The 13,372-nt window shown below is 39.9% G+C and overlaps 1 protein-coding gene across 1 annotated transcript in view; it reads right to left on the bottom strand.

The window, feature by feature from the left end:
- Positions 1 to 2,748: 2,748 nt before the first annotated feature.
- Positions 2,749 to 13,372, bottom strand: part of AGO4 (argonaute RISC catalytic component 4) — a 31,228-nt gene continuing 20,604 nt past the window's right edge. Inside the window, exons 15-17 of the mRNA XM_006886439.1 lie at positions 5,978 to 6,079; positions 5,545 to 5,744; positions 2,749 to 2,857 (exon numbers count right to left, since the gene is read on the bottom strand). Of these exons, the coding sequence (XP_006886501.1) occupies positions 2,749 to 2,857; positions 5,545 to 5,744; positions 5,978 to 6,079 (411 nt within the window). The remainder of the gene's footprint in view (positions 2,858 to 5,544; positions 5,745 to 5,977; positions 6,080 to 13,372) is intronic.

Here is a 13,372-nt window from a genome sequence, read left to right as displayed (position 1 = left end):
CACCTTAAGCGTACTGCTTTCCTATAAAAATAGGCCTCCCGGCTTTTCCTCCACCTCCACACTGATTTGTTCCAGTGTACTAGGGACTAACTGAGGTCTTAGAAACTGTATTGTTTGGGGCTGAGTATACAGCCCAACTGTAAGACAGGAGATCGGACTTCCCAGCCTTTGCTCTTTGCTTTGTATGTGCCAGGAGATAGTGAGAAGCAAGCTTCTTGTGTGCATTTTTAACAAGCAAGTCTGAGGCACTCAAGTGCAGGTGTGAAGCCCGATGGCCAGCCAGCCAGCCCTCAAGAGTTCTTCACATCCTGGACTCCAGCAAGTCCTCCAAAAAACACTTCCATTTTTCCTCCTCTTGGGTCCAGAGTGGCCATGCTGAAGGGTAGTTTTTTGTGCTCTCCCTGAACAAGTTTGAATAAAAACAGCAGCCAGCCCCTCACCAACATGTCCTGATTTGTATTATCCAAGTGAGGTATTTAAAAAAAAAGGAAATAACTTCTGCCATCTCTTTGCTCCTGCCTGGGTTGTGCCTCAGTTACAGAGCTTGCTTTCCTCCCACTATGGACAGAGGATAAGAGCATCTGCACTCAACTTAAAGAGCGATAGGACTCTACAAACATCACACGATGCTCTGAAGATGAGTCTCAACAAACATTGGTAGCGCCTCTAATCAACAGCATATGAAAATGTAAACTTCAATGTATTTACAAGCTTATTAAAAGACTGAAGAAAAACGTGCTTTATATTGCTGGGATTTTGAGAAGGCTAGTTAAAGAGATTTGGACCGGTTAATGACCCTTCACCATTAAATCCAATGTTTTCCATCAGTTGCCTTCAGACAGAGGGAGAAGTATTATTTTACCAGCATTTGTCAGTCTCTTCTCCCAGCACCTTCCTCATTCATATGGAGCACGTCTCTAGGCCTTTTAGCCCCTTCTCCATCTTTCACTCCTGAGGTTCTGAGATGGAGAATTACAAATCAGTCCAATCTGGGCTGGGAAACACTGGTTGGACTACCAAGATTCTATGTAACTGTTGTCCATTCACAAAGAATTATCTACACTAAATACAGTATAGGAGTCTTGATGGTGCAATGGTTAAGCTCTCAACTGCTAACCCAAAAGCTGGAGGTTCAAACTCACCACCTGCTCTGAGGGAGAAAAGACCTGGCAATCTGCTTGTGTAAGGATTTTGGCCTAGGAAACCTTTCAGAGCAGTTCTGTCGTATAGGGTCATCATACATTGGAATTGCTTTGACGGACACACAAGAACAAATATGGAATACATTTCTCCCTATATTTTAACTGATGCTTGCTTTAGATCAACTCTCTTTGTCTGACAAGAAAGGAATCCCATCTCTCTGTGAGTGGAATACAGAATCGATTAAGAAAATTCAAGCTTTTCTACAAAGTTTTCATTTCCTAAAAAGGAAGGAAACCCCACCAAGTTTATTTCACTTTGAAAGAGAAGCAAAAAAATTTTTTTGCAAAAAGTTGTGTGAGTAATTTTAATTCCAAGGGCTAGGAGGTGGGGAGCTTTAAATGCTGGTACGTTTTTGCAAATTGCAGCATCACTCAATGTACCTTAAGGATTGGCAGAGCCTACTCCGTAAGGAAGCATCCTGGTTCTAGCTTATTTTAAAACAAAGTGACAGGACACCAACTGTGGCTATAAAACAGGTAAAAATGAGTCTTTAAAAAGGCATGGAAATTTACATCTTCTCTGATCAGTTTCAGAAATTTCCAGATTATGATATATAAGAAATAGCTGATAAAATCATACCGAAATCTCATCTAGAAAACTACACGGTCAAAGGTGAAGAAGAGGAGGGCCCTTAAAAAATGTTTATTGCCAAAGTTAAGTTTTTATGAGAAAAGTTTAAAAATCATTTAGATCTAACAAACCACACAGCAGCATAAAATGGGCACTTTTGAAAACTTGGAAAAATACTAAAAGCTAATTTTTTTTCTTTTTCAAAGAGAGGGAAGCATGAGTGCTTTGACCAGGGAGGTGTTAATCTGTCACCGTGACATGCATTACACCTTTTTAAATGTTACACATTCAGAAAAGTCAATTAAGTAAGAGAACTGCCTGTCTGAATCTGCAGCCAAATATAGTGCAATTGCCTGGCAGCCTGTACTTGTAGCAGCACAAGTCTGCAGAGATCAATAAGATAAGTAGTAAAACTAATAAAACTCTGTAAAACTTTCAAAAATTAATGCTCGTTAAAGGCATTTACAGTGGTGAAGTCAGAGATCTCCATTAAAAAGTCTATGGACCCACACAATTAAGTAGTTTCACTGAACTGAAGTAGATTGCTTGATTCCTCTTGCACACTGATGCATACACCCCTGGATGGATACCAACAAGAAGGGATAATCTTCTCTTAAAAGACTAGAGGGAACTCTAGTTTGTGAACACCACAGCTAGCAAAATATTCCACAGAAACCTTTCCTGTAAAGTCCTTTAGAAAGTTCAGGCTCATCAGCCTTTGCACATTGAGGTAAAAATTCAGTCCAGTGCATCAGAAAAGATCATCTATGAGACTATCTATTACTTTTTAAAAATGGCTCAATTTTGTTGATGCATCAAAAGAGTGCTGTGATGTACAGACTCAGTGCAACTATTCCGAGCTGCTGGTAGAAGACCACCTGAAGTCAAGTTGGCTCTATCTAGAGGCAGTGGGCATGTGAAAAGTTTTGAGGCTGCATGGGGTGCCAAATGAGTTGAGTTCTTTTTCTGAGACTCTCAGGCAAAATACATTGTGTGCTGGGTATCGTGGTGGATCTGTACAGCCTTAGCCAAGGCCTGAGGATCTCGGCCGTTGCTCTGTCCTGACACATGACTGCCTTCCGCACTGCAAAGAGAGAGAAAAGAAGAAAAACTAAACAGGTGTAACAGAAGACCGTGTCTAGCATCACATGTTCCAAATAACACAAAAAAGTACTGGATTCAAGATCTTGGGCCCAACTCTTGGCTCCTTAACTAATTATGATTTGCTACAATTCTGTAACGATGGGTTTGGGCACATAAGAGATGTTGAGGATGACGCAGGCCAGGGCAGGGTCCAGAACTGTGGCTCACAGAGTTGCTAAGAGTCACTGTCAACTCAGTGGCACCTAACAACTCAACCTTTTCAGCTTGACAACTTACTTAACAGGCTGTTAGAAGAATCATTAAATAACAACAATCAATACAAACTACTGTAAGAATGAATAATGTTAAAATCCTTAATAATGTCTATGTAAGAATCCCCCACTACCTGTTACATCTGGTTCATTTCTCTTTATGCTTCACTCTTTCTTCAGATGTCTTTTTTCCCCCCAAAAGAAATTCACCCTGAATCCAAAGTCCAAGTCCAAGCCTCTTGAAATAGCTTTCACAAAATTCCACTCTTTTCCTTCATAGGACTAAATACCAATAAAATAAAATTATTGGTTTGATAATTATTTCTTTGTCTTCCCATAAATAGAATCTTTTCAGGTAGAGAGATGTCTACCTTGATTCTGATATAGGGGAAGAAATAGTACAACACTCTTTAAAGCTTTATCTTAATATGCCTAAGTGAAAGCTTTATCTTAATATGCCTAAGTGTAGGAGCTCTGGTGGCCTAGTGGTAAAAAGCTGTGCACATGGTTTGAGGCTACCAGTCGTTCAGGGGAAAGGGTGGGCAATCTCCTCCCTTGCAACTGACTGCCTCTGAAAACCCACCAGAAGTCAGCGATGGATCAGTTTCAACTCTACAACACAAACACAACAACAACAACTGGGATATAGGCAGCTCTGGTGCCTTGCGGTTAGAACCTATGTTGCAATCCTAAAGGCACGTGGTTTGAATCTATCGGTTGCTCCACAAGAGAAGGATGCGCAATCTTCTCCCACGTGATTTACTGCCTCTGAAAAGCCACTGGATGGTCTGCTATGAGTTGGTTCCAACTCAACAGCACACAACAACACTGGGATATAAACTCCCAATTTAAAATTCAGTGATCTTGCCTATCTTAAACACCACTGTATACCTGTTGTTTAGCAACATAAACAGAATGAATAAATGTGTCTAGCACAGTGCTGGTACACATTTAACTACTCAACTAATGTTAATGTGCCATCAATCTCTTCTTTTCCCCTTAGCTATATTACCTTGTATAAGCAACAACTCTGCTGAACTTAAATTTCTTGGGGCAACAAGAACAAGTACATGTCTCTTAAAGGTGCCACGGAAAAGAAAATACTTCATTCACTCTAAGCCAGCTTTCCCCCTCTGACTCCCTAGGAATTATTATCATCAAAATTACTTCATCTTCTTTCTAGTCATTTACACCCAATTAAGAATCAAGTCCTGACTATTCCATCCCAGGAATATAATCTTTCATTTAACAAAGACAAGCTTACTCTCATTTCCTTTTTCAGCCACATCCTTGCTATTCATTTTTTATTATTCTCCAGCCAAAAAAAACTTGCTACTATCCGAACATGTTTCTGGTTTTTCCCTTCTTTATTCCCACTGTTCCCTCTGCCTGGAAAAAAAATATTTTCCCTTATGTGTAGAGCCAAATCTTGCTCATTCCCATTACAAAATCTACACTGCCTTCCTTTGAACATCCCACCGCATTTTCATCCATACTGCTCTGGGGTAATTGCCAGGTAATTGCTTGTATTGTTTCCTATACTGAAATAGAAAATCCCCATGGGCAGGAACTAGACCTTATTTTATTAGTATTTTTAGTGCCTAGCACAGTCCCAGACACAAGGTCAATACCTAATTAACGGACTGAATGAATGAACGTGTTTTACAGAATGGAAGGTGAAAAGCCACAGATGGGGATTTTCTATAACAGCGTATCTTCCTTCAGTCTTTCAAGACATAGACTTGCAGTGGAATGTCTATTGTTTAGCACCTGAATTCAGAGCTGAGGAAGATCCCAAACTCTGCTACATTTCACAGATGGTCACTTGGAAAAGAAAATTAATGTTGTGTTTGTTTGGGTATTTAATAGTAGCTCAGAACAGGTCAAAATATCTCAAGATCTCTGTTTGGGAGTAAGAACGGTCTAGTATGCCTCCCTTCCACATAAACCCAGGCTCACACTGAGGCATTCTTCTAAATTATACTGAAAACACAATGACCTGGTAAGGATTTTCTCCTGCATGAGGTGGTGTTCAAAGGTCTGTCTTTATTTAAAGACTGAGAGCTAGCTGACCACCTTTCAGGCTACTCAGGACCAGAGCAGAAATGAATATTTGGTTCTACAGCAAAGCCACAGGCAGTTCCAAACTAGACTTGTTTTCCTGGGCAGGGTTTAGACAAATCATACAAGTATAAACAAGTTCCAGCATTTCTTGGATCAAAAGTCACATTCTATGCTCTCGACGACTCATGCACTTTTGTTTGTTCCTTGCAATCCAAACCCTAAAATTAAGTTTAAATATTTTTCATAGGAAAAAAATTTCTATAGTAGTTCCTTTTATAATGTGCTGCTAACTGACTCAACAGGACATAAGAACAACATATACAGCAAGCTTTTACAGTGTTGAGACACTTGCCTGTCATGATCTTTATCCACCAGATGATACCTTGCCCTAAATGCTACAAGCCGAGCATAGTATGCAGGGGCAGGAATAGACACTGAGCGTGTGCATCGCACATATGTGTGACACAGCTGGTAAGTCAGTAGCTGAAGTTCATCGGCAGTAAAGCAGTTGTCATCCCACAGGACCTGGTAATGTGAAGGACGGCTGGTTCCCTAGAAAGAGAGTTTGTAATGAATATATTTCTGATATAGGTTGACTACCTGAGAGAAATGAAACCTACTCCTTAAACTCAGTATTTCTACCCAGCATCCCTAGATCCCAAGAGTGTAGGCTACAAGCATTATCAGAGTTATGTAGAGATTAATAACAAGTCTACTCAAGTGAGCTGCTGAATTTACAAACAGCACCCTATCAAGTCCAAGGTCTCAATCAGCTTTCAAATTACCTGAATTCCTGCATGACTACAGAGGTAAAAATCAAACTCAGATGGATGTGTGATGGTACTGTCTACTGTAGTGCCTGCTGGTACATTACCACTTTTCCCCACCTATTAAAAAAAAAAGTAATTAGTCATTCGAATGCCAAATTGTGTTCACGCCATTTCCCCCCTTTTTATGTATAAGTTGGCAATAAGTTGCTAATGTGCTTTTAAATTAAGTATTAAATACCAGCTTAATGCTAGATATTGAATGCCCTGAAATTTCCCTTTAATCCAACCATTTCGTCCTTAAGCATTTTCTCAAAGTATATTCCAGGGTCTCCCTAGGAGAACACAAATAAAGAATTGTTTCACCTTCATCATTTTACAGATGACACACTAACTAGTATATTCACAGAGGAAAAAAACAATGACATTTAATATGGATATGCTTCCTAGCAAAAAAAAAAGAAAAACCAGATTTAAGAATGTAAGTCATTATCAGGAAGGGATGTAAGTCAGCATCAGGAAGGAAGAACTGACATAGGTCGTAGGAAGACCACGTTTCAGATCTAGGCCTAGCCTGGCAACTACAACCCTTGAGCAAGGCATATTATCTTTGGTACTCAACCTAATCATCTGTAAAATTAAGGACAATCTCTCATACTTTTAAAATTCTACGGTTCTTCTACATACAGCCATAATTCTAAAATAAATCTTCGGGGAAGGCAGAAAGAAGAACCACTAAAATGTTTTTACAAAGAAAGGAATGAAAACTTGTGATTTGTTTTGTTTTCATTCTCTTCTGTTGTACAGCAGAGCTTAATACAAGAAAATCTGCTTAGCACCTAGGCACAAACTTGATGGAGGTTACTGTTACCTGTATCTGACAATTATGTATACACCGCTATATATAGCAACATACATGAACACAGGGAAAAATGCTTTACATGAAATTCCTATGTGATCTTGGCAAGACAAGGGATAACGTAATTGAGTTATAAATGGTTTGGGTATTGTATGTCAATTCCCCAAAATGCATTCTTTAGGAATACAAGTTACGCAGGATGCATTTATGTGTTTTATGGTCACGTTGTTTTTATGTGCCATCGAGTTGCCTGTGACTCATAATGACCGTATGTACAACAACCCTAAACCCTGCTCTATTCTGTGACAATCGTATTGTCTCTGACACACCTACCCCATTACCCCAGTCACTGAATCAGTCTGTCTCATCAAGGGTCTTCCTCTCCTGTGCTGTCCCTCTACCCTCCCCAGCATGACATCCCTCTCCAAGGACTGGTCCCACCTTGCTACATGTCCAGAGTATGTCAGACAAAGCTTCAGAATCCTTGCCTCCAAGGATCAATAGACCTGGTCTCAACCTCTCTAGGACAAACCTATTTGTTCTTTTAGATGTCTATGGTATATTCCATACTCTTGTCCACCACCACAGCTCAAAGGCATCAATTCTTCTTCTATCATCCATAGTCATAGAAAGTCACCAGCTTTGTGATGCACAGCAAGTAAATAAATCTAAAGACTATGGGCCTGGATCAGGTGCACCCTTGTCTCCAGGCTGACATCGTTGCTCTTCAGTTCTCTGAAAAGGTCTCTCGACAGCAGCCTATCCCAATGCAATTCGTCTTTTAATTTCCTGGCTGCTGGTACCAAGAGTGTTGATATTGGAGTCAAGCAAACTAAAGCTGTTAACAATCTCAATCTCTTCAACATCTATCATGATGCTGTCAATCGGCCCAGTATGAGAGTCTTTGTTTTCTTGATGCTGAGTTTCAATCCACATTGAAGGCTGCCATCCTTGACCTTCTGCAGCAAGCGCTTTTCAAATCCTCCTCCGTTTCATCTGCATAACACAGATTATTGATGAGTCTTCCTCCAATTCTGACACCACATTTCTCCTCATAGAGCCCAGCCTCCTGGATAATCTGTTCTGCATATAGATTGAAAAAGTATGGAGATAGGACACATTCCTGGTGTACACCCTTCCCAATTTTGAACCATGCAGTGTTTCCTTGCTCTGTTCTGACAATTGCCTCATGGTCCTACAAATCTGAAAAGCATTTGGCTGTCATTAAAGAGCTCTGTGGTTCAATGGTTAATCTGAAGGTCAATGGTTAATCTGACGGTCAGCAGCTCAGTGGGAGGAAGATATAGCAATTTGCTTCCATAAAGATTTGCAGCCTTGGAAACCTTGTAGGCCAGTCCTATAGTCTTGCAAGATTGCCATGACTAAGAATTGAGCCTATGGCCATGAGATTGTTCTATTTTTTATTTCATTCAGGTTAAACTAACGTTTAAAAATACTTTTTCTCCATCTTTATTTAGTAATATATATTCTGAGAGATAATGCCATATAACATTCCCCAAAGTTATTTGATCTAGGATATCTTTTTATTAAAAAACCAATACCACCAAAAACCCCAAACAAGTGAGAGTTCCCACTTCCACAAAAAACACCAACCAACTAAAACACAGAAAGCTCTATGAAGCACAGGTCAAGATGAGTCAGAATATCACACACATACACACACACACACACACACACACACACGCACACACACAGAGAGAGAGAGAGAGAGAGAGAGAAACATACAGACATAGAGACCTCCAAAAGAAAAGAAAACCAAACCAAAACAAGAAATGAAGGAGGGCCTGCAGTCCTAGGGACAAGGGAGTCAGGTAGATGAAACTAAACAGTGACTGATTAAGCATTCATTGGCTGGACCAGAGTCTGCAATAGATGTTGGGGATAAGGGGGTGAGGCAAGGAGAGAGCTAATTAATCTGTCCTCCTGACCTTATTGAAAACTACAATGAACTGCAGTGCAAGTTCAAGGTAAAAGGGCATTGTGGAAGACAGAAGGAAAAGCTAGGAGATCAGGGAGTATATTTGAGGTAAAAGGCAGGAGGATGGGATGGAAGATAGAAACACCCCCAAATATCCCTAAACTCAGGAACAAATTGGCAAACTGTGGTACACCCACACCATGAAATGCAAGTCAGTAATGAAAAGGAACAGACTACTAACATATGTAACAGTAACTTGGAAGACTCTCAAAGACATCGTGCTAAGTAAAAGGACTCAGAGGTTTTAAGGTTTCATCCATATGACTTTCTGGAAAAATCAAAACTACACAACCAGGAAGCAGATTAGTGGTTGTCAGGGACTAGGAAGGAGAAAGGGTGGATTACAGAGATGCATAAGAGAGTCTGATGTGATGGAATTATCCTATCTTGATTGTGACAGTGTTTACAAGACTAATGCAGTCGTTAAAACTCAGAACTGTGCACTAAAAAGGGAGCATGCTATTGTATCTAAATTATATTTTAACAAAAACGATGGGAAAAGTGAGTAGGTAAAATAAGAATGCACAGTGCATATGGGAGGTTAAGTATATAAAGGCATGGTGAAAGATGAGACTAAAGTATTATGTTTTGATCACCATGGGAAAACACAGACCACCACAGGAAAGTGGGAGGTAAGAGAGAATTCTTGGAGTTTTTTCAGGCTTTTTCCCCTTGAAGAGTTTTGAGCAGAGAAATGACACAAGATATGTACTTTAAAAGGCCAGTCCTGACCGCAGGGTAGAAGATGTACTTGTGAAGGAAGAGGGAGACAGCTGGGAGTCTCCTGCAGAGTAGAGCCCAGACCAGAGAAAGCACACAGAAGGAAGGTTGTGGTAGAGCTATTTCAGGGCAGAACACAGATGATTACTGACCAAATAACTGAGCACCAGGGGGATAAGGAGGAGAAGAATTTAAAGACAATTCTGAAGTTTCCAGGTCAATTGACTTAACCAGTGAAAATGAGTAAGAGAAAACTAAAAAACTCAGATTCATTGCCATCGAGTAAGAACTAACTCATAGCTGACCCTCCAGCTGGTTTTAAGAAGTTGTAAATCACACAGGAGGATACTGCTTATCTTTCTTCTGCAGAGAAGCTGGTGGATTTTAACTGCTTTGGGGTTAGCAGTGCAACTCCCTGTAGACTAGGCCTCCGGTTTCCCTCCAACTAAGAGAATAATAAGGTAAACAGGGAGAGGATTACAATTTGGATGAGGATAAGACAGTAAGTAGAAGGTTAAAACTGTATCATTGTTGCTAAGTATTCTACTTCCTTGTCTGTAGCACTCCTCCCTAAGGAAAAGATTATATGTCCCCACTCACATAGTTTGGAGGTGACACTGTGACTTGATTTGGCTGATACAATGTGGCTTGAAATGTGTTACTTCTGGGCAGAAGCTTCAAGAGTCAGCATGTGGCTTGTTGTTTATCTTTTTTCTCCTGTGTTACAATGACTGGCAACCTCCCAGAGAGATGTTTCTCTGTCAGCTGAGGTTTCATAGGCAGGACAGCGGGGTTACAGCTGCAGCAGACCCACAATGAATACATAATGCAGGCAAGAAATAAAGCTTTGTAAATTGCTAAGATTTTTTTGTGTTTTCTGTTATCAGTGCATTGTCTAGTCTACCTTCCCTGATAGACTGCTTATAGGACCATGTAGATAGATATGTAGAGAGCAGATCAGGAGCTGCATAGAGAAGTCTGAGCCCAGAAATGAGCTCTTAAGAATCCATTAGCAAATAAAAGTGTCCTGGTGGCACAACAGTTAAACACTTGGCTGATAAATGAAAGGCTATCAGTTTAAATTCACATAGTGGCTTCATGGAACTAAAGACTTGGTGATATGCTCCTGTGAACACTGTTGTCATTGTTGTTTTGTTAGGTGTGTTCAGTCGACTACAATTCATAGCAACCCAATGAACAATGGAACAATGGATCTGAACCCAGTGTCATCCTCATTATCTTGGATACACTTTAGCCCATGTTATTTGTCATCTGTCAGTCCCTCCTGTTGAGGGTCTTTCTCTCTTTCACTAACCCTCCACCTTTCCAAGCTTGATGTCCTTTTCCAAGGACTGACCACTCCTATCAACATGCTCAAAGTATATGAGACAAAAAATTCACCATCTTTGTCTCTAAAAAGCACTTTAGTTGCACTTTTACCAACATATATTTGTATGTTCTTTTGGCAGCCTATGAAGTATTTAGCACTATTCTCCAACACTATAATTCAAAGACATTAATTCTTCGTCCTTAGTCATTGTACAACTTTCAGATGCAAAGCAAGCAACTGAAAAGATCATGGCTTGAATCAGGTGTGCTTTTGTCTTTAAAAGACATCTTTGCTCTTTAGCACTTTGGAAAGGTCTTTGACAGCAGACTTTCCCAATGCCACACATCTTTTGATTCCTTGACTGCTGGTACCAAGGGTGTTGACTGTGGATCCAAGTAGGATGAAATAATTTACAATTTCCATATTTTTTCCATCTATCATGATGTTGGCTATTGGCCCAGTGGTAAAGGATTACAACCTAGAAAATCTGTGGAGTAGTCTATTTTGTCACATTGGGTCAACTACGAGTCAAAAATCAACTTGAGGGCACACAAAAAACAGTAACAAATATATGAACCCAGAAAATTAGATGATACTAAAAAGAGAAAGTAGAGATTGAGAAGAATAGAGATGAATAAATTGCTAAGAAACATCAGTGTTTAAAGGATAGAAAGGGGGAAAAAATCAAAGAAAATCTCATTATGGAGATGGGCAGTGTACCTAGAAAGTCACATTTCTAAGGCCAAATGAAGGTGGTTTCCCTAAATGCTACAAAGACACAGTGTAGAAACTTGACAAGTTATCCTTGGATTTGAAATGAGCAAGTCATTGAGAAAATGCAATAGAGTCAATGAATGGCTTCTCTGAATGGCTTCACAGGATGATGTGAGAAGCTAGAGAGAAAATCAAGCTTGTTTATTTTTAAGTGTTTAATCATTAAAGGAAGAAAATATAACGGTGGCAAGTGAAGGAGAAGTGGGACAAAAAGATCTTTACAGGCAGACCGAGGAAAACAAATTTTACAGTGTGAATGGGACAAGACAACAGAATGAGGAAAGTGACTGTTTAACAGAAGTGTTTATGAGGATGGTGAATGATCAGACCTTGCTGCTCAGTTAGAATGGACCCAACAGCACCTAACAACAAGTAACGTTCTAGAGAAAGGCAGAAACGATCTGGATCAAAAGTCCATGAGGAAGATCTACCAGATGCCCTGTTGGAGAAGGAGGGCAATCTCCTCCTGTACCAGTCAGATCTGATTGGACAGTACACACACAGAAAATAATTAAATAAAAAAAAATTTAAAAATAAGGCAGAGGTAGCACAAACTGGCAAAATTTAACTATAAGATAGGAAGTTGAGAAAATGCAATCCTGTTTTCTATTTTCTGGGGGAAACAGAAGGTAGAGTTTTACTGGCAATGAGGGTGTCATGGACAGGGATGGGATCTGAGAAGCATAAAGGTTGCATCAGTCAGTTGAGATTTGTTATCACACACTTCTAATATTGTTCCTATATATCACTGAGTCAAAACCCAACTCATAGTTGACCTTCCAGTAGGTTTTTGGAGGCTGTCAATGCATGGTAGGAGACCATCTGTCTTTCTCCTGTGGAACAGCGGGTGAATTCAAACCACCTGCCTTTGAGTTGGCAGAACAACTCTTTACCCACTTCAAATAGGCTCATTATTAAACAAATTCTTTTTCTCCCAGAAACTCCTATCAGCCTATGAGTAGAAGCAAAGTCAGGGAGCAAGTAAACTGATTCAGAGTTGAATATTGGCAAGATGGGTGTTTTAGCAGAGACCTGCAACATAAACCAAGGACTAAGGACTGTTAATCTTGAAAGATTAGTGGTAACACTGAACAACAAAGAACGAAACTATGAAATAGCTTAGGAGTTTAGAATGATAATCCAAGACATAAAATGAATCAACAAAGATGACAACAGTGGCTGAGGAAGATTTGGCACGATGTTTTAAACTCATAGCTTAGCCCAAGTTCAAGGAATTTGTTTTAGCCCAGTAAAAGTTGTTGTTATATACCAGTGAGTCAGAACTGACTCATAGCTGACCTTCCAGTGAGTTTGCAGAAGTAGTAAATGGCACCAGAGGAGACTACCCATCTTTTCCCCACAGAGCAGTTGCTGGATTCAAACTGTGTGCCTCAGGGTCTAAGTAGTACTACTACATCAGAGCTTAGACAATTTAAAAGACAGCATTTTTAATCCAAGCTAATTTGTGGATCTGTGGTCCTAGGATAGCATTTTCACTAAATATTCTGAAAACGAAAAGAAACAACTCAGTCTTGGGCTGGAGACAAAACTTAAGACTTTATTAGAAAATAATTAATCTTCAGTATTAGGAGGGAGCTCTGGTGGGTTAGTGGTAAGGAGATGTGCTGCTGACTCAAAGAAATGTGGTTCAATTCTACCAGCTTCTTTGTGGAAGAAAAATGAGTAATCTCCTCTTGTGAGATTTATTGAAAAAACTGGTGGAGGGTCAGC

Source organism: Elephantulus edwardii, unplaced genomic scaffold, assembly GCF_000299155.1.
Source record: "Elephantulus edwardii isolate Elephantulus edwardi_28Jun2011 unplaced genomic scaffold, EleEdw1.0 scaffold00049, whole genome shotgun sequence".
NCBI lineage: Eukaryota > Metazoa > Chordata > Mammalia > Macroscelidea > Macroscelididae > Elephantulus > Elephantulus edwardii.
The sequence above is the reverse complement of the archived record's forward strand: the minus strand, read 5'-3'. Positions and strand labels throughout refer to the sequence as shown.